We start from the raw sequence: 20,998 nt of genomic DNA on the forward strand, positions 1-20,998 counted from the left end.
GAACTCTGGTTATGATTATTCAAAATTTTAAAAATATTTATAAAAATTTTATAATAACTACTGCTATAATAGTTCTATTTTTAAAAAATCTTTATAAAATTTTTGCCATAACTAATGTTATAATTGTTCTAAATGTTTAAAAGCATTTATACAAAATTTAACAGAACCTCTCCTGTGATGAGGCTAGGTTGAATTAAATTTTGGTAAAATTGCCTCAATTTAAATAAAAAAAATCCTAAGGATTTAGGAATGGAACAAGATATTGTACGAGCACATGCTAGGGTCAAGATGAAGAATATGAGAACTTTCCTTATTTATAAAAATTTAGGTAGTGCTCCTGCGGTCAAATTTTGAAATTTCTGTCAAAATGAGCAAAACTTTCACTACTTGAACTTCAGAAGCCGATTCTGACCCGTCAGCATTCCTTCAAAGGAATGAGGACCGTACTTAGATAGAGGGAAGGGGATCGAAGGGTTTTGACAAAAGAAACCAAAAATTTAACAGAGGGTTGGGTTATAATTTCTAGAGAGAAGAGCTAAGGTTAGAGAGAGAAAGAGAGGATTTTGGAGAGAGAGAAAGCTATAGAGAGAAAATGAGAGAGAAAAAAGTTATAGAGAGAGAAAGGGGGTGGGGGGCTATTTATAGCCTATTAAGGAGGTGGCGCCCCCTCTGGGTTCCACACTCCTCCTATGTGTCAATTTTTTGGGAGGGGAGGGGGTGACTCACCCTCTCCCTTGCCATGTATCAGCTAGAGATAAAGGGAGAGTGTCACCCTCTCTCTAAAATTTTGACACCCAAGGAACATAGTTTTCAAAAAACTATGTTCTATCTATTAAATAATAATAAAATATTAAATAATATTTTAATACCCAAAATTTATACCATAATTTCCCTTATTCAAATCCCATATAACCAAAATACCATTTAGGTATAAAAAATTATTATTTTACCCTTCACTGGTTTAGAAATTTACCTAAACTTGCTATTGGGATGACAAATTACCGTTTTATAACTGACAATTTTATTAATTCTCTGAAAAATACCTCTGACATGAAAATTACCTTTTTACTCCTTTATAGTTGAGGAATTTGCTTGGATATGCCACTGGAGTGGAAAATTACTATTTTATCCTTGAAAATTTAATTATTTATGAATATATCCCTGAATTATGGAATTTGAAAAACTCTCTATTTGGATTCGTCAAAAGTTCATATATGAGTTCAGATCATTATTTGAATCCAATAATTATTCAAATCAGGTTTTTTAGACTTCAAATCATATCTAAACTTGTTTAGTATTCATAAAGAATTGATTTTTAAAATTTATTAAACATTGAAAATTTTTAGATGTTACAACCCAAGAAAGACCAATGTCATTGATGATGCATTGAATCAAAAGGCAGAACATAGAATGCTGCATTAAGGGGAAGGCAACACTAGCTAGCTAACGAATGAACTTCTCAAATAGGTTCAAGAAGGATTGAAGAATGATTTGATGACTCACCAACTTGTCACTTTAGTGAAGGAAGGAAAAACCCAAAAGTTCTAGTTGGAAGATGATTTGCTTCACACCATTGATTATCATTTGTATATCCCATGGCAGAGTACTTTGCGAAGGCACTTGATGCAAGAGTGTCATGATACATGTTGGGCTTATTACCCAGGCCATCCAAAGATGTTAGCGTTATTGGAGCATGCATACTGCTGGCCACAGATGTGCAACAATGTTGATAAATACATACACACTTTCTTGATTTATCAGCAAGATAAGGCCATAGAGACCGATAGGATTGTTGGAGTCATTACCAGTGCCAAGCCATCCATGAGAGCGTGTTACTATGAACTTCATTGTTAACTTGCCTATTGCATAATGGTGCAATATAATTCTTGTGCTTGTGGACATGTCTTTGAAGTATGTTATTTTCGTACATGCCCCTGTCATTTGCTTAGCTGCTAACACTAAAAAGTTGTTCGTGCGTCGCATGGTAAAGCATTGGGGAATCTCAGAGATCATTGTTAATGAATGTAATGCACATTTCACTCAAAAGTTTTGGCGAGAGGTATTCTGATTGATGAGGACGGACTTGCATTTCAGCATGAGTTTTCATTCCTAGACTGATGGCAGACAAAGCGAGTCAATGGCATGCTATAAAAATATCTTCGACACAGTCCATTTGAAGTTGCAATAGGACAACAACCACAGATTCTACACTCTCTTGATGCTCAAGGATATGGAAAAACACCTTATGCATACCAGTTTGTTAGAAACTATCAAGACTAGGCGGAGTTGGTGAAGGCATATCTGAATAAGGTAACGAAGTGCATGAAGAAATGGGTGAGTGAGAAGCGCTGACCTACAAAATTTTGCGTTGGAGACAAGGTGTTGGTGAAGTTCTTTGAGCACACAACTATCTTTCAAGGTCACCATCGGGACCTCATTCGTAAATATGACAACCCCTTCACCATCACAAGGGCCATTGAAAACTTAGCGTACAAGTTGAACTTACCAACAAATTGTTAAGTGCATCAAGTCTTTCACATGTCCAACTTGAAGTTGGTTCATGAAAACAAGAACAATCTATAACAAAGCATACCTCAACATGCTCTCATTCTACAATATACGCTTTTAGCAACTAATACAATGAGCAAAGAACCAAAAGTGATCATCGATCAACCACTCCAATAACTACATAACTGAAATAAAGGACTACTTGGTGAACTGAAAAGGACTACTAGAGAGTAAAGCAACTTGGGAGAAAGCATCCGAGAAAACATTATCAGCTCATGGATGAGTACCATAAATGATTGATGCCAAGGTCAGTGCCAACTTAGGTAGGAGAGCGTGTTTCAGATTGACAAAAGTGTATTGTAAATGAGCTTTGCCTTAAAGATCCTCAAGGGACACACTTTTTTTGCTATAAGTTTATGCATTCTTGCATTCTTGCATTCTTGCCTTCTTGCAATATTTCTTCCTTGCTTTCTAACCTTTCACTTTTTATGTGATTGTATGTGCGATGCACCCATGAGCACTTTTAGTGACTGCTTACGCTCATTCGCTACATACAGCTTTCCGTGTTGGAGAGCACGGGGTATGTCACTAGGGCCTTAGCTTTTAATCCCGTGACAGTTAGTAGTAATGGTAAAAATACTTTGACAGGTCGTTTCGCTCCTTGCCACTGTCCAACTTTCACGCAAATGGAGTGTCCTGTGCTTTCCCTCCCCATGCACCACTGTATTGCGCTTTCCCTCCCCATGCACCACTGTATTGCGCTTTCCTTCCCCAATCCTCCATTCCATTGCAATTCTCACCCCTCAAGCAGGCGTCCTGCCAGCCGCATCCGTTTGTTCTGCAGTGCCCTCTCCAACATCGCGTTGCTGGTCACAGGCAGAAGTTTAACCTTTGCAGGGTCTTCTCCCCTAGCCTTCTTCTGGGCAACAATGTGTGTGGTGGGTCTCTCTCTCTCTGCCCCCAACGTACAGCTCCACCAAGGAAGACCCCTCAATACTAGGGACAGACGTTTGCTAGCTTCCCACCTATCTATGAAGCCTCCCGTAACTCTGGTCTTAAGTCTTAGATCACAAGCAAAGGTTACAATCAATTGAGAACAGGGCACTTAAACTTCTGAAATTCATGAAGAGTCAATCAGATAACCTGAAAACTTATTCGGCCAGTCTTCAATTAATATTGTAAATGATGTAAAAAAATTTAGTGTAGTTTTTAATGAACACTATTGGTGATAGACCTGTATTATGTTTTGTATTGAACAAAATTAAATGTCAAAAACAATTTTTATGTTCAAATATTCTTTTATTTTACAGGAAATTGAATATGAGCTTGCATTAGGTACAAGGACCGACCCAACCTATTGCATGCAGGCTGTGTCCTGATATTCACCTCTGTGTTGAACTGAATATGGAGGAACGATAAGGAAAAGCCATTCTAATGGTAGTGTTTGTTTCAACCCCCTTTTAGTATAATTTCGTGTGAAAAGGGCACATGGTGCAGAGTGCACCATATTTCATACAGAACGACCACTTTTTATGAAAGTGAAGTCACCGCCCCACCCGCAAAATTTCTGATGTCTTCTTGAATGCAAAAGAATTACTGTTCCTAATGCATATCACTATAGAAGAAATTAATGGGTTGAATGTGGTTCATATCATGTTTCACTGATAATTGTTCTTTACAAGGATTAACTAGTACCTCATAATAGGGCCCAATACTTGTTCATTCTTGACTTACAAACCGACCAACATGGACCCTCGATGAACCCAAAGATTGCAGCCTAAAACCCTGAGAGTTTACCCCTCGACACCAGAGAGTAGCCAATCTTTGGCTTACGCAGGGGGATGATGCCCATGGGATTTGAACCTAGGCTGCCGGACAAACGGCCTAAGCCCTATTCCACTACGCTAAACCACTTGGGTCTAATTAATTGCTAAACTTTGTGAAAAGCATAATTGATATTTATAATTTATCATGATATGAACAAAAAAACCCAAACCCCACTATAACTGTTATAAATTCAAACAATTTTCATCACAAATAAAATCCCAGTGTTTTGACTTTATCATGATATTGACAAAAAAGACAATCTCGCTAGAATAGTGATAAATTCAAATGGTTTTCATCACAATAAAATTCCCAATGTCATGAATTTATCATGATATTCACAAAGAGATTGGAGCGAGTACCGTCAAGCTTGAGCTCACCCTGAGCAACGATGGTGGCCAAGTCTACATGGAGCTTTTGGGTAATGGTGTGAAATGGCTTGAGAGAGGAGGGGAGGGGAGAGGGCATATGGCATGGGGAACTGCAGCAGGAGGGAGGGGTTGGGAGTAGATGGTGTGGGGAGTGAAACTGCGGAAGGCCTGCAGCAGCACTCTGTCAAACATCATCTGACAGACCAGAGAGAGAGGTGTGGTGGGGAGGGAAATTGTACAGAAAGGGTGTATCGTCATACACCTAAAAAGTACCACCCAAATTGGTCAGTTTTTGCTTTTCTGATCGTGCCTGGGCGCAAATTTTTCTCTCTTTATCTTGATTGCAAGACCAGGACAGAAAACAGGCCTTTAGCGTGGTCCAAAACCGCTGCTAAATGTCAATTTTTTGAAAAAAAATTGATGCCCAGCACAAGGCCGCATGTCTGAGCTCGTCCAACGCCTGGTGCGTCTGACGATCCACTGTAGTGTGTGTGTGTGTATATATATATATATATATATATATATATATATATATATATATATATATATATATATATAAAGGGGAGTGGTTAGATAAAACCAAATTTTGTATGATTCAGTAAATGGAATATATATGTGTGCCATCATTGTTAAATTGATTTGTTTTTATATATATATGTATGCCATCATTGTTAAATTGATTTGTTTTTATATGGATCAGTAAAGAGTGAACCAATAATAGGATATTTTTGAAAAGTGGGAAACTTAAGATGCTCTAGGATGGTAAGATGAAGGAATGTTTACAATATTTGGATTTAGTTAGATCAAATTTGAGGGATTTTATAGCTTTATTGATTAGGGCTCGATGGAATAACTTTATCAATTCCAAAAATTGCAGAAATAGACCAAGAAATTGAAGTTCAATTATTTTAGAATTATATTGATTGGTTGCACCTTTGAAAAAAAAGGATGTTTATGAATCAATTACATATTTTCTCTAAGTTATACATGCTCGCAGGGTTAATTTGGAAAACCGGTAGAAATATGCAAAATTAAACTAGTTTGCTTGGAAACATTCCTCTAATGAATTCCTTGAGAATCTGTATAGCAAATGGAATTTACAAAATTGTCATTAATCAAATAATGCAAAGTGTAGGTATTTATCATAGCAGTCGATCATAAGGGATTTTTTGTCTATACTAGCACCAAGATATCAAATTGAGGAGTTAAATCAAAATAAGAGATTGATAGAAAACAAGAGATATGGACCCATGTAAGCTGTAAAAATAAATTTCTGTTCTAATTCTATCATCTGCTATGAGTACGAACCCCCCAGTTGGAACTCATATGAGGAGGCCATCTTGATCAGATCTAACCACATGAATGTGTTCAGCATGGCCAAACTAGTAGGAATCAACCCTTAAATTGTATTTTTTTCACTGCAAACGTACTTATTATGAGGGTTGAAATTTTCCTACATCATAGGCCATTGATTTTTCAACCCCCAGAAAATCCAACATACAAGTTAGAAAAATATGATCCAACTTTTACTAAACCAAACATAATGTTTCCCATACTTGGGATTTGGAACCCACGAGCATAGCAAGCATTTCACACTCATGCACAAAATGATGGATCTTTCTAGCAGTCGGATGTAAACTTGGGATCGAGGGATCTCTTAAATGATCCCTTATGTGCCCCAACCAATCACTTGACAGCTTTTTTTGCATCCGATGTAATGTTTCCCATACTTGATAAAATATGCTAAAACCAAGCAGGTTTTTTCTTTGTACTGTTTTCCTTGTATACAACGATGAAATCATAGGATACATGAGTCTTCATCCTCTAACTGAGAGTTAGATTTTGATGAAAATTCTTTTCCGTTTTAAAAATCCAGGTATCATGTTTCACTGAATTTGGATCAGGTGCAACAATCACATTGCACAAGTGCATGTGCCGCTTCATCTGGCCACCACCAATCAGCTGTTGGGCCCCACATCTGTATCAGAATGATGGGTGGTGGCCAGGTGCAGCGGCAAATGCACTTTGTGCAATGTGATTGCACCTGATCCAGCCTCTGTTTGGCTTCATCTAGCATATGTTGATGTTTTGATCTTGTCATGATTTATCATTTTTGCATAAAACTCAAATTCTCTGATTTTCCATATTGCAGTAGATGACAATAGTACAGCAACATTTTCCCCATTTGTTTGGAGAGTACATTGTCTTCTGCAAATCAACTTATTCAAAGAGTGCACGCATTTCCTCTTCAACTATAACTCCAGATTTCTTCCCTCTACTTTCTTTATTGAATACTCGAGGCTGATGCCTCGGGTTGCATTGATATTAAATTCTGATTATGGCGTAAATCACAGTTTTGCAACTGCATTGGATTCTTCCATTTACCATACAACAAATTTTTTTTTTTTTTGGATAACACATTTGCTGGCCTCTGGTTGGTAAAACCCTTCAGGTGCCCCCTGCCCAATGGGGAGCACACCCAGCTTCGACCTTGCGGCAAAGGGCGGTACCCGTGGGTTTCAAACTTTTCCTTCACTACGAAGACATTCTTACTTTTCCTTCACTACGAAGACATTCTTTTTTTTTTCCTCCCTCCAATACACAAAATAAGCATGTTCCCAACATAAAAGGGGAGCACATCTTGCAAAAGAAAAAAAATTACAGTACATTACCTTCAAAGGAAAATTATTCAGTAATACATAAAGCATGTCTCCTCTCACATTAGACATCCACATTTGTGGAATGGTCCATGCATAGGAAAACTATGTGTCCCACACTAGAGATTCCAATTTGTGGAATGGTCCATACGTAGGAAGCTGGATGGCGTGTACAGTGAAAACATTTGACGCCATTTATGGGGTACCATCTTATCCTTAAGGTTTCTAATAGTCACAATTGCAAATAATACGGGAGAGGAGAATTAAGATCCATAATCTCTTGTTGGACAAACTAAAAATAAAAAGCATAACGGAACTAGAATCCTTCTATCCTCTTCACAAATCGACCCTGCAAAAAATAAAGATAACTCTTTTAGAAGTGTAACGAGATGTTTAAAAGATAAAATAAAAGGTCAGAGAGAGAGAGAGAGAGAGAGAGTGGACTTACCTTCATGCGTGGGCGTTTTTCTGCATTATGTTTTCTAACCTCATACCGAATTCTCTTGGAGAAAAGCCTATTCTGCCTCTTTTCTTTGTACCTATGTCAGGACACAATAAGGACACATTTTTTTAATGTTTCCATTATGAATAATATAAAATAAGACATGACACGTGTGAATAAATTAAAGGGTCCCTGTGACATAGCTTTAATTTGTACCTTAGGACACGTGCCTTCCTTGTACCTAATTTTCCTTCCCCAATGTCCTCTGCAGTGCCACATGCAACCTCAGGCACCCTCCATGATGCCATATTCCTCGCATATACCATTTCCATGGCTACCTGCATTGCCACACACATTTTAGCAAGCAACAGACAACCATTTAAATGCTATTCTTTAATACAAGGAAATGGTTTCTCCCTTTTTATGGAAGGATAATAATCTATTATTTCAACCACGTCCTGAGTTGATTCAATGAGAAAACCTTGATTTCTATTTCACCGAGTGTTGGTGCAATATGAGCCGTTGAATTTCCGTTGTTCTAAATACACATTTAAACATGAAAATGCTTAATATGTTTTTTCCTACATAAACTATAGAGAATACTTGTATGAATTTGGATTAGGCTAACACAAGCGTTGTCCTTTTGAACTAAAGGGTTTAGGAGCTACTCTCTCTCTCTCTCTCTCATCAAACACCTGAAGCTTTGTCCTTTTAAACTAAAGGGTTTAGGAGATAAGATTGTTCAGGAGCTACTCATTACTTTCTCTCTCTCTATATATATATAGTTGATGAAAATCACATTTTTTCCATAATTTTTTATTTTTTTTAGATCGGACACTACTGCTGTGAATTAATACCAAGAATCTTCTGTCCACAATTCCTGTCTTTGATACTTTAATACCACGAAGCTTTTTTGCTTAATTCAATATTTTAATTAAAAATCTAAGTTTGAAAAGTCAACCTGGTTTTTTAGAGGATCCCTCTAACTTTTAAAACAACCGATCCAAAAGTGTCAGATGACTTAAACCATCTTCTCAACAGCCAGAATGAAATGGAAAAGTTCCAATCCCTCGTTTCAAGTGTAAACCAAACTGGTAGGATGCAAATTAATAGCCATGAGAACATCTAAGTTCGGCGCCAGTTGCCTATATTAGATAGTCCCTTTGTGTTAATTAAAGTTTAATTACCCATAACACGATGTAACATAATACCAACAATGACAACAAGTACTGCACAGATAGATTGATACATAAATAGATAGATAGATAAAACATGGATCCAGTAATCAGAGAAGTGCACACCTCCAGAAGAAGAACAGCTGCGTCCCCTACTGAAAAGTGTCTATCGGCTTTAACATTATAAAACTTGCTAGATTGAACAGAGAGGAAATAACAAAACTGAGAGGCGCTTTTTCAATTAAATTGCTTTTAAGCAACCACAAGTTGTAGTGCATGTTCTGATCACATAAAACTCGCTAGATCGAAAGGAGAAGAAATAGCCAGATAAATAGAAAGCCGATTTTCAATTATACTGCTAATGAGTTTTGTGGGCATGAATCCATGACAATGGCTCTCTTAGCTAAGAAGGGACACATGCTTACTTTTATAGGTGATGCACGTTTGATTGTGCAGACAGCAGCATCCGTGGTGGGTCGCTGCTGTCTGCGCCCGATCCTAACATCAGACGCGCGGGACGTCTGGAACACTGTCCCTTGCATCTAGCGGGACTTCGGTGTTCCACCTCTCCCTTTGGAGCAGTGGTGTTCGAAACACCTTGGACAAAACCCAAAAAATACAGAAAAAAAAGTGAAACGCCTTTGCGCCCGGCCAGCAGTGTCCAGCCCTTGCAATCAGACTCTCTGATTACTGAATCTATTTTGAGAGAGAGAGAGAGAGAGAGAGAGAGAGAGACCGTCATCTGAGAATCATCGTCAGGAACGGTTTGGGGGCACTCTCCCTCGATGTAGAGCGAGCCCTTGTCGGACCAGGCGTTGAGTATCTCTTCATAGTCCAGTTTCAACGACAAGGCCTGCTGATGCTGATGCTGGTGTTCGTCCACGGCTGAGCAGCTCCCGAACCCGGCGCTGCTGCAGGCCTCCTCCTCCACCCACGAGCAGTTGTGGCGACCACTCTCCAACGGCATCACCTTGGGATAGAACACCCAGCTCTCCGGCTCCTCTGGATCCTGGCCCCTGTGCCGGAGGGCCGTGAGGGCGAGGTCGCCGGAGCCTTCGGAGTTCTCCGGCCCAGCCGGGCTGTAGTCGGCGAAGGCGGTGTGCGACGAGGGATCGTCATCGGAGAGGGAGCCGCCGAGGAGGCCGCTCATCGTGGCGCCGCCCTCCGGGTGGAGGAACCACGCCATGTTGCCTGAGATGTCCTTGTCCTCGGGCTCCCTGGACAGGTGACTGACGAGGTTCTCCGGATGGAGGGGGAACAGGTTCAGCTCGCTATCTGTAGGTTTCGGCGTCATCACTCTGTGTGTAAGGGATGCTCGAGGTGAAGCTCTCCCTTTTGGTATTGGTGATGATGGTTGCTTCGTTCTTTTTGCTTACTCACAGCTGCTGTTAGTGTGAGTTGGGAAGACAAGGATGAAGATGAAGTGGTTGTTTTAATGCCCTCCCAGCGCTGTGCTCGCTTTTTGGCAAATGAGAAGAAGAAGCCAACGCCTTTTTGGCGTAATGCTTGTGGGCCTTGTCTACTTTTCACACCTATCTCTCTCTCGCTCTCTCTCTCTTATGTCACATTTTTGGCTAATTTTACGTAAGGCCATTTCTTTCGTCGGTGCTGTATGGTTTTTATAGTGGCTTGGCTTGGGGCTGGTAAACTAACCGAGCAGCTGAGCTGGTGGTGAGTCGGGTCCCTTTGGATCGTCATGAACTCTTTCGTGATCCAAACTTTAGCTTAAACGAGTCGAGCTCAAACATAGGGTATTCAGATCGGCTCGGTTAGAGAGAGCTCGGACAATGACGAAGAAAGGTGTTTCTCTCAAGTACATTAGTACAAGATATGTATGAAAAAGTAGTAACCAATGTCCGCACTTGTGGAGGGGTGACAACCAATTTTCCTATAACGGTTGGGTTACATCAAAGATCTGCTTTAAGCCCTTTCCTATTTGCTATAGTGATAGATGAGCTTACGAGATCAATTCAAGAAAATGTGTCATGGTGTAGGTTGTTTGCTAATAATATTGTTTTGATTGATGAGTCTAAAGCTGGGGTAAATGTTAAGTTAGAATTATGGAGACAGACATTGGAAGCAAGAGGTTTTAAGTTGAGTAAGAGTAAGACAGAATACATGGAATGTCGATTTAGTAAGCAACAAAGTAGTGATGGGAGTGTAGTGAAGCTTAGTGAGCAAGAAATACCGGTGGATGATTCTTTCAAATATTTGGGATCTATCATTTAAAAGTATGAAAAAATTGATGAAAATGTAAATCATAGGATAAAGGTTGGGTGGATGAAATGGAAGAGTGCAACTGGAGTGTTGTGCGATCGTAGAATGTCATTGCGGTTGAAGGAAAAGTTTTATAAGATGACTATTAGGCCCGCTTTACTTTATAGTACGGAATGTTGGGCTGCCAAGAGACATCATATTCAAAAAATGAGTGTAGCTGAGATGCGTATACTGAGATGGATGTGTGAAAATACAATAAAAACTAAGATTCGGAACGAGGAGATACGTAAGAAGGTAGGCGTTGCACCCATTGAAAATAAGATGAGAGAGAATCGTTTACGGTGGTTTGGACATATTTGATGAAGGCCTAATGATGCTTCAGTTAGAAGGATGGAGAAATGAAAAAATATATTAGTTAAAAGAGGTCGGGGTAGGCCTAGGAAGACATGGGTGGAGGTGATAGGAAAGGATATGAATGCTTTGAACCTCACCAAGGACATGGCTTTGGATAAAAATGAATGGAGGAGAAGGATTCATGTGGAAGACCCAAAATGATTTTCTTTGTTGGTTCATATCGCCGACCCCAATTGTTTTGGGATGAAGGCATAATTGTTGTTGTTGTTGTATATATAATATATATTAAGTGTAATATATAAAAAAATGCATGAAAAATATAAACTATTAAGTGTAATATGTAATATATATATATATATATATATATATATATATATATATATATATCATGTATAAATAACATGATATACCGAAGGCACGAAGACCAGCTTGCGTTTGACTGGTCTCATTCAGAACCGAGCCAAGCTCGAGATCAGCTAAACACAAACACAAGACCAGCCACAAGCTCAATCTACTGGCAAACAAGCCGAGCCCGAACATGCCCTGTTTGGTTCGCTCTGCTCATTTACCAGCCCTATTGGCTTCATTGGGGGCTAACAATGAGCATAGGACTTTGGGGGAAGGGTTCTAGCCTTGGAGTTTTACGCCTACGAGATAACGGCCGTAGATATGCAGGCTGAGCCAGTGGGACCAGGTCTTGGACCCTGGATGTGGTTCCTTCGAGTAATAAATCAAGAAAAAAAAAACATCTAAAAAATAAACGGCATCCAAAACTCATCAAATAGTATGGCTCCCACCTTATGGGCCCTACAAGAAGTTTTGGTGCCGTTCATTTTGCAGACGAACAGCATCGACCACAGTAAAATGGACGGCTGGAGGTTCATTTTTGGGTGCCATTCATTTTGTGCCATTATTTGTGACCAAAGCTCGAGCCCTTCAATCAATTAGGAAGTAGCCTGGTGAACGGTGTGTCAGTGGCGAAGCTGTAATTTTGTCTTACGATAGGCCTTAACATTTACATTTATCATCTCTTTTTAAAGTTTATTTCACAATAATCACGAAGGAGAAGGAGAGATCGGTGTTATCTTCAAGAATTGTCATCCTGAGAGACACGTGGCAGATAATGATTGGGAGCTATAGTGTTATCCAGATTTCCTCACGCTGTAGTTGCTGACGTGTGAGTATTGTGTTTGGCTCGGCTTGATCTGATGACTCGGCTACACGCATACTCGGCTCAGACTTGTCAATTTTGTTTTCTTGAATGCTATTTTTTTTTTACAGACAAAGCTTGGGTTAGCCTACCAGTTATACAACCATATACCATTGGGATTCGAACTTGAAACGTCCTAACACAAGGTGACGTGCACTAACTTCTCTTACCAGACAAGCGAACATATGCCCCGGTTGGTTTTCTTGAATGTTCCTCTTGTCTAATTGGTTTAGCAGAAAAATGAAGAAGTTGTAAGCTCACTCTAAGTTTGAATCTCTATCTCTTTAAACTTAAAAATTTGAGATTCATATTTTAGTGGAAATACAGGACTCATAAACCATGACAAATTGTCCCTTCACCCACACATTGTCCTTATCAGAGGATGGGAGCCCTAAGCACAAAAATCACTGTTAGGATTTGACCCGTCTATCAAGTGAGGCAAAGGGGGTTACGGTTCTGATACGGCTTGAGCCGAGCCAAGTGGACATTGGTTCATTATGGGAGCGATCTGATACGTGGGTTTGGAAAAAGTGTAAAAAGGGGGCGACTGGGTCCCACATAGGACGCCTTTTTCATGAGCTAGATATTAAGTCGTTCCACGTGGATTTGACACCAATAAAAGAAGAAAACGTCATTCATGATGCCTGCCCTTCCTACCGTAATGTTGGTACGTCTCTTTTGGTAGATTCCGGATCGGATCGGGTGCATTCACATGGCACAAAATTTGTGCATTAAGCACCTAATCGCCCTCCATCAGGCCCTGTTCCCAAGATCAATGTGATCAGATGCTTAATAAACAAATATTTGTGCAATTATATTGCACTTGATTTTTTCACCTTTTGGTAATACGACATTTTATTTTGGGCTGTCAACTGGTCTGGTTTGTATTCGATACCTACCTGAACCGGATTTTTTGAGTATGGACATGTAACACATTTATCATATATACGAATCTATAGCTACAACTTGCTCAATGGCCCTCCGACTAATGATGAGCGTATATACATCCTCCAGTCTACATGCCTCAATAATGCATTCAACATATTTACATACTTAAGTGTATGTTCAATTCATTCATTCAACAATCATAATGTCATTCATTTTTAACACACCGAGCCGACTTGGTCAATATGCAAGACAGGTGTCATGATTTTTGTCGTGTATTTTATATATATTTTTAATAAAAATTAAATTTTAAAATTATGTGGATCCTGGTTTGAGATTCTATTTTCATGACATGATGAAACCCAAGCAAGTATTTTTTGTTATATGGGAGAGTCCAGGTCAACCCAGTTGCCAGCTCTAGCTATTTACCTGTGATTGGAAGAGATTGGTATGAGTTATGACTTAGTCTCATGCTGTGGTACCGATGCCCTGCCACAACTGACACCAATTAGGGCTGTTAATAAGTGGGACCCTTGTTGGTCTAGGTCCAGCCCCATGCCCTGTGGGGTCCTATTTGAATGGTACATTTTAAACCTCGTGGCGGAATCTAGGTTTACTTGTAATCATGGGCCATGATCACTGAAATTGGTTTTATGTAATGAATGAGATAACGTTTTAAAAGGCATTATAAGTGAGTTATTTTAGCTTTATGGTTTCGTTTATACATTCCACGGGATGAAACGATTGCAAAGGGAAAGTCCATGATTTTCCAAAGAGGGAGATGTGAATGCCCATGTGAGTGTTTTAACATGATTATTATGGATTTTAACGCCTGATATGAATTTCAGATTATATCTGAGTGCTAAAAAAAATGTATTTAAAATTTTGAGTAATTTGAGAAAAAATAAGTTGATACTATATATATATATATACACACACTTTAATAAGTGTCATATTGGATCTAATTATAACAATTTATCAAAAAATTATGGATTTTAGCACTAAATATGGATATCAAAATAGATCCAACTACAAAAAATGTTTAAATTTTGGGTAATTTAAGAAAAAACATGAATTTGTATTTTTTATATATGAATGCAAAAACCATAAATAAATTATAAAACCATAAATACAAGAAAATAAATCATAAATGAACCATAAATAAACAAAAAAAACCCTAAACTATAAGAAAAAATTATAAAAAACTAAAACCATAAAATGAAATATAAAAATCCCTAATTCAAATCCTAATCAAAGAAAATCAAAGAAAAACAACTCTAATCAAAGAAAAAAGTGTTAATCAAATAAAAGAAAAACCCTAATCAAATTAAATATAACACTCTAATTAAAAATATTTGATTCAAAACCCTAATAAAATAAAATCAAAGAAAAAATCCTAATCAAATTAAATATCAATAACCTAATTAAAGACATTTGATTCAAAGCCCTAATATACAAATATCAAAGAAAAGAAGCCCTAATCAAATCAATGGAAAGCCTTAATCAAACTAAGTTTCAAAAGTCCTAATTAAAAATATTTGATTCAAAACCCTAATCAAAGAAAAAAACTCTAATAAAAGAAAATCATAGAAAAAAATATAATTATAAAAGAAAACCCTAATCAAACTAAATATAAAGAACCCTGGTTAAAGAAATATGATTAAAATCCCTAATCAAAACAATTTCTTATTCAAAGCCCTAAGAAGAAGAAGAAGAAGAACGAAGGGGAAGTGGAGAGAGAGAGAGGGTCTGGGTAGACCCCCTCCGTCCAAGTTTTTTTTAAGTGGTGTACCTTGTGTCTAAGGGTGGGCATCAGGCGGGCTTGGCTCGAGCCCGTTTGGAGCTCTTCCCGTCTGGCTTTAAGTGTTGCTCGGCCCTGAGATGGCCTGATTCTTAACAGGCTCGGGTTTGAAGAGTAGCCCATGGCCCGGCCCATTGGCGCAATGGGCCAATATGAAGCAGACCAATCTGGCACGACCCAAATTCATTTATAAATAGTAATAATTAACAAGTTCTCAACTTTTCATTCACGCAATTAACTATCTTTTGAGTTTTTATAAAATTAATGTAACTCATTAGGTAAATAGTAATAGTTCCAAAGTTACTATGCAATAGTTAGTTTTTTTATTTTTTATATTATTAAAAAATAATAAATAACTCAAGCCCATCGGGCCGGCCCAAAACAAGCCCACATATATAACTGGCCGGGTTTCGGCCCGGTTCCTAATGGGCCAAGCCCTAAAACCTTGGCCCAAACCCAGCCCATAGCGAGCAGGGTCGGCCCGGCCGGCCAGTTGCCCACTCCTACTTGTGTTCCTGTTCCCAGTGTAATGGGGGGAGGGACATTCCACGAATGCAGTGGATGCATGACTTCCGCTGCATCCAGGATTTGATGGCAACGTTGTTCCATGCATCGACAGCATTCCACACAAAGTGCGGAACACAGTTACAAACACCCCTTAGAAAGTGCTTCCCTAGGAGTGGGGGCATGAACTCATTTTGACAGGAGAGCTGCTTTTTTGCATTTATTTTGTGGGTCTCTCTCTGTATTTCTCATAGACATGCTTGTTTCGCTGGTTTATTTCTTTTGAAAGAGAGCCTTTTCCTATGAAAGAGCATGAACCAAATGCCCCCTTAAGGTCGTAAATGGTTTGGAACTGATTTGACCTGACATTGGATCTAATTAATGAGTTTGGTTCTAGATCCAAATCCGACTCAGAACTCGTGGTGGGATTCTCGGTCCATGTACGAACCAACCTTCTTTAACACTAGATTTGCAGAAAATGTGTAAAGTATATTGGGTTGTCTGATGGGCGGGTCAGTCAGAACCAGCTCTGACCTGCTTCCAAATCTATGTATTTAACCAATTCCAACTTGGATCTGTCTGAACCCGACACTGATTTTTCTAGATCCGACCCATTCATAAAACAAAAACTTGTTTTTAAATTTTTTTATGGACCATATCCACCCGAGCGACCTTCCTTTGGGTTTGAATCAGATAAAGAATCGAGCCACTTGCACCTCAAGTTTACTTACCTCTGCTCCTGAACCTCAAGAAATTGAGGCGCATGGGCTTGATAGCTTTGAAAGATCTTGCCACTGCTTTTGATCAAATTGGTTAAACAAACCTAGCCTACAAAAAGCAAAATGTGAATATACACCCTTGGATGACCGAAGAACCTAAAGAGATGCTGCTCTTTTTTTTTTGAAAAAACAAGCAAATTTTTTAATAACTCCAAGATTGACTTGACTTGGTAGAGTAACAAATCCATGAGATAATGCTTGAAATTTTCATATGCTTTCTCTGTCACATAGATACGGGTATGGATACAAATAGGAAACAAGTTCGAGACACAAGCATGTGATTTTTATAAAAAGCATGAGCATGATAAGACATTTTTTAATTAATAATATATAAAAATATATCTCTTAAATAGTATAATATGTAAAAACATAGTAGTTTTAAAACAAAATATATAAAATAATTATTTTAAAATAAATAGTGTCAATCGTGTGTCATATCATGCTAAGTGACATTAAAAAATAAAGTGCCAAACTGTCTCATAGCATGCTAAGTGGCAGTACGGAAGTCAAAATGATCTGTTCCTGTGACATGAACATGATTTTATCTGCAACTAGGGATAGCAGTGGACCGGGGTGGAGGACATGGTCTCCACCCTCACCCTGTTTCAAAATCCTAACCTCCATTCCTGCCTCATCTTAGCATGGGATGGATTTTAACCTCCACCCTCCGTCTCTATCCCTGTTTCATGTCCTCCATCCCTGGTCCAAAAGAGGGCGAGATGGGGGTGGGGCCCTGTTTCCCCTTGGTCTATAATTATCCCTTGAAGGATTGGGGATAGGGCAAGGCGGGGCGGGGAAAAGCATAAGTTCATCCCTGCACGGGCCGAGATAGATTTTAAACTTCATCCCCACCTTCATCCCCGTTTCATGCCCTTCATCCCCGATCCAAACGGGACGAGGAGGGGTGGGGCCCCGTTGTCCCCCGATCCATTGCCATCCTTATCTGCAACACTTTGTGCATCATAAATCATCAAAGTCTCTATCACATTGATCAGAAATACGGGTGCTAGGGATGCAAAAGGTTGACCCATATGGTTGAACGAGTTTAGGTATGAGTGGGTCTTAATGGGTTCGATTTAAGCTTGTGTCTTGTATAATTGGCATTATAGACCTAATTTACCTACAAATAAAAAAATATGTAAATTAATGGATTCAAGTATTCATTAACATTATATGCTAACAAATGAGAATTTTACTAACTATTTTAAATAATGTCAAAATTTAAGAATATTTTCATGTCAATCAATAATTTTAAGTTGAAATAAAAAGATGTTAATGACATATCATATTCAAAATGTGTCAAATTCAATGAGTTCTTAAGTATTATTCTTTAGAATTGAGATTCACTTCAACCCAACAATTTTCACAACAATATGACAATTGAAAGTATATCTTAAAAAATCAATTAAAGTTTTGATTAATAAAAGGTAATGCAATTCTAAATTCATCAACACTTTTAAATATTTAATTGATTATATAACATAATATTTACTAATTATTATAGTTATTTCCTCACACTATCAATTATAAAATAGATTTGGATACATAATCAGTTTGAGTTCGAGTCGGTTTGGGTACGAAACAGGTTCAAGTTTGGGTCGGTTCAAGAACAAAATGGGTTCGGGTCTGTTTGGTTCTACAATATAAAGAATCATTTAGGTCAGGTATAAAAAATGAGTTAGGTCCAAACAGGTTCATATCTTCATTTGCAATACCCAAGACCTGGCCTGCTTTCATTATGGTTATATATTTTGGACCCGACCCAAACCCATGGGTCCAATCAAATCGAGTTGGGTTTGTAATATCGTATGTTTTTCTATAGTTTTAAATTCTAAATTTCTAAAATTTTGTCAAAGTATTTTATAAAGTTGATAAAATCATAGAAAATATCCTCAATTATAGGTGACGTCAGCTGGGTCTGAGCGTGGCCCAGGGCCCACTGACAAGACCAAAATGAGGCAAATAATATTTGAAAAACTTTTTATTTTTAACCTTTAAAATAAAACAAAAATTGAGCAAAATTCAGGCAAAATTTAGAGGCAAAAATCAGGTAAGTATACTGTTTGATGCGTCTCATAATTCTGAGAACATTGGTATTTCATTTTTCTGAAATCGGGTTATGGTTCTTCTAAAAATTGCATCTTTCAAAAATCACTCATCTTTATTTTTAGTATTTTCTGCATGGATTGGATGAGATCCGATCCATTTAATTCGAGTTGATATAGATTTTGACTCAGTCCAAGACTCATATTAACTAGGATCTGGTCCAGGTTGGGATCCGGATTCAGATTCAAAATCTAAGAGTAACCAATTTAAAACTTTAAAATCAATTTAAAGGCTAAATTAAGAAAGAATTCTGCTATGAGAGGACTTCTAGAGGGAGGCGACAACCTCTGAAATATTCTAAAAAGTAATTATTTAATAATTTTATAAATATATTAATTAATTAAATTTCAAAATTGTATTTATTAGATAAGGTGGAGTAGAACTCTACCTAAATAGGTGTTCTAGATAGATCTTTAATTAATATATATATATATATATATATAATAAGAGGATAAGAGGATAAATAAGAGAAGTTAGAGAGAGATAGAGAGGACTCTAGAGGGGACATCACCCTGTCTCTAGAAGACCCAAAAAAAATTATAAGGGTCTAACTTGTCTCTTTCTCTAGATTTTATTTTTTAGAGAGGGGGGAGAGAAGGAAAAAGGAAAAATAAAGAAAAGAAAGAAAACGAAGAAGGAAGAAGAAGAACAAGAAGGAGGAGGAAAAGAAACTAGGAAGATCCATCATTTCTACCCAATATCCAACAATTTTTTTGGCTTATTTTCGTTTCCAATCTAAGGTATGGGATTCTCTCTAAGTTTATATAAGAAGAAATACATATAAATCTGATTTTATGTATAAGTTTAGATGGAAAAAGGAAAATCTTACTCAAAAGAATATATATATATATATATATATATATATATATATATATATATATATATATATAAAGTGACGATTTATATATGTATATATGATTATTTCGTATGATTTTCAATTTTCCTATAGTATCAAATCCTGAAATACCTATGTTTATGGTAGATGTCAATTTTCTTGATTTGATGTGATCATGAGTTAACGATTTTCCTGTTATGCATATATATATATATATATATATATATATATATATATATATATAGAGAGAGAGAGAGAGAGAGGCATGTTGTTTTCTTGCTCACGTAGGCTGAATATATACATATATGTATATAATTGAATCTCGGATGGTTGATTTCTTAAAACTGGATCTATATATATGTTGGGCATGTTCGAATCAAATATGTCGAATCTTATCCATATTCAAATTTTCTGATGGTAACTGATCACATTTTACTATGTAAAAATTGTTTTGCTTAAGCTAATGGGATTATTTATGGATTTCAGAATCTACTAAATCTTTGTGTGAAAATTCAATCAGATCTGCAGACTCTTTTTTAGTGCAAATCTGATCAGACTTGCAATGTATTCTTTGTGTGCAAATATGATCAGATTTGCTGACTCTTTTGAGTTCTAATCTGATCATACTTGTAATATATTTTTTTTTTGCAAATCTGATTAGCATTGCAGACTCTTTTTGGGTGTAAATCTAATCAGACTTGCAGTGTAATCATTGTGTGCAAATGTGATCATATTTGCTGACTATTTTGAGTGTAAATTTGATCAGACTTGCAACATATTCTTTGCGTGTAAATTTGATAAGATTTGCCGACTCTTTTTTAGTGAAAATTTGGTCAGACTTGCAATATGTTTCTTTACGTGCAAATCTAATAAGCTTTACCGACTCTTTTCGAGTGCAAATCTAATCAGACTTGTAGTGTGATCTTTGTGTGCAAATCTGATCAGATTTGTCATCTTTTTTTTAGTGCAAATCTGATCAGACTTGCAGTGTGATATTTGTGTGCAAATCTAATCAGATTTGTAGATTCTTTTTTAGTGCAAATTTGAGCAGACTTGCAGTGCAATCTTTGTGTGTAAATTTGATCAGACTTGCAATACGATCCTTGTATGCAATTCTGATCAGATTTGTCCACTCTTAGTGGGTGTAAATCTGATAAGGCATGCAATGCTTTAATTGAGTGCAAATCTTATCAGACTTGCAATGCTTCGCTTATATGCAAATCTGATCAGACTCACAATGTGATGTTCGTGTGCAAATCTGATCAGACTTGTCAAGCCCTATGGGATGCAAATCTAATCAGACTTACAATATTTTAGCAAGAGAGCAAAT

General features: G+C 37.5%; 1 protein-coding gene across 1 annotated transcript; it reads right to left on the bottom strand.

Annotated features, from left to right (window-relative positions):
* Window positions 1-7,285: 7,285 nt before the first annotated feature.
* On the bottom strand, window positions 7,286-10,363 carry LOC149811718 (zinc finger protein CONSTANS-LIKE 16-like). Its single transcript, XM_089993673.1, has 4 exons — window positions 9,714-10,363; window positions 8,019-8,140; window positions 7,809-7,899; window positions 7,286-7,709 (listed from the first exon to the last, which is right to left on the bottom strand). The coding sequence occupies exons 1-4, from the start codon at window positions 10,269-10,271 to the stop codon at window positions 7,677-7,679; spliced, it is 804 nt and encodes a 267-aa protein (XP_089849799.1). The 5' UTR covers window positions 10,272-10,363; the 3' UTR covers window positions 7,286-7,676.
* Between the last annotated feature and the right edge of the window lie 10,635 nt (window positions 10,364-20,998).

The sequence above is a fragment of the Nuphar pumila genome, chromosome 17 (assembly GCF_984573655.1).
Source record: "Nuphar pumila chromosome 17, dmNupPumi1.hap1.1, whole genome shotgun sequence".
Taxonomy (NCBI): Eukaryota; Viridiplantae; Streptophyta; class Magnoliopsida; order Nymphaeales; family Nymphaeaceae; genus Nuphar; species Nuphar pumila.

Coding starts and splice junctions, on each gene's coding strand:
- LOC149811718 (XM_089993673.1), bottom strand. CDS start 10,271: ATGACGCCGAAACCTACAGATAGCGAGCTGAACCTGTTCCCCCTCCAT. Junction 8,141..9,713: donor ACGATGATTCTCAGATGACG/GTCTCTCTCTCT, acceptor GTGGCAATGCAG/GTAGCCATGGAAATGGTATA. Junction 7,710..7,808: donor AAAAACGCCCACGCATGAAG/GTAAGTCCACTC, acceptor TATTTTTTGCAG/GGTCGATTTGTGAAGAGGAT.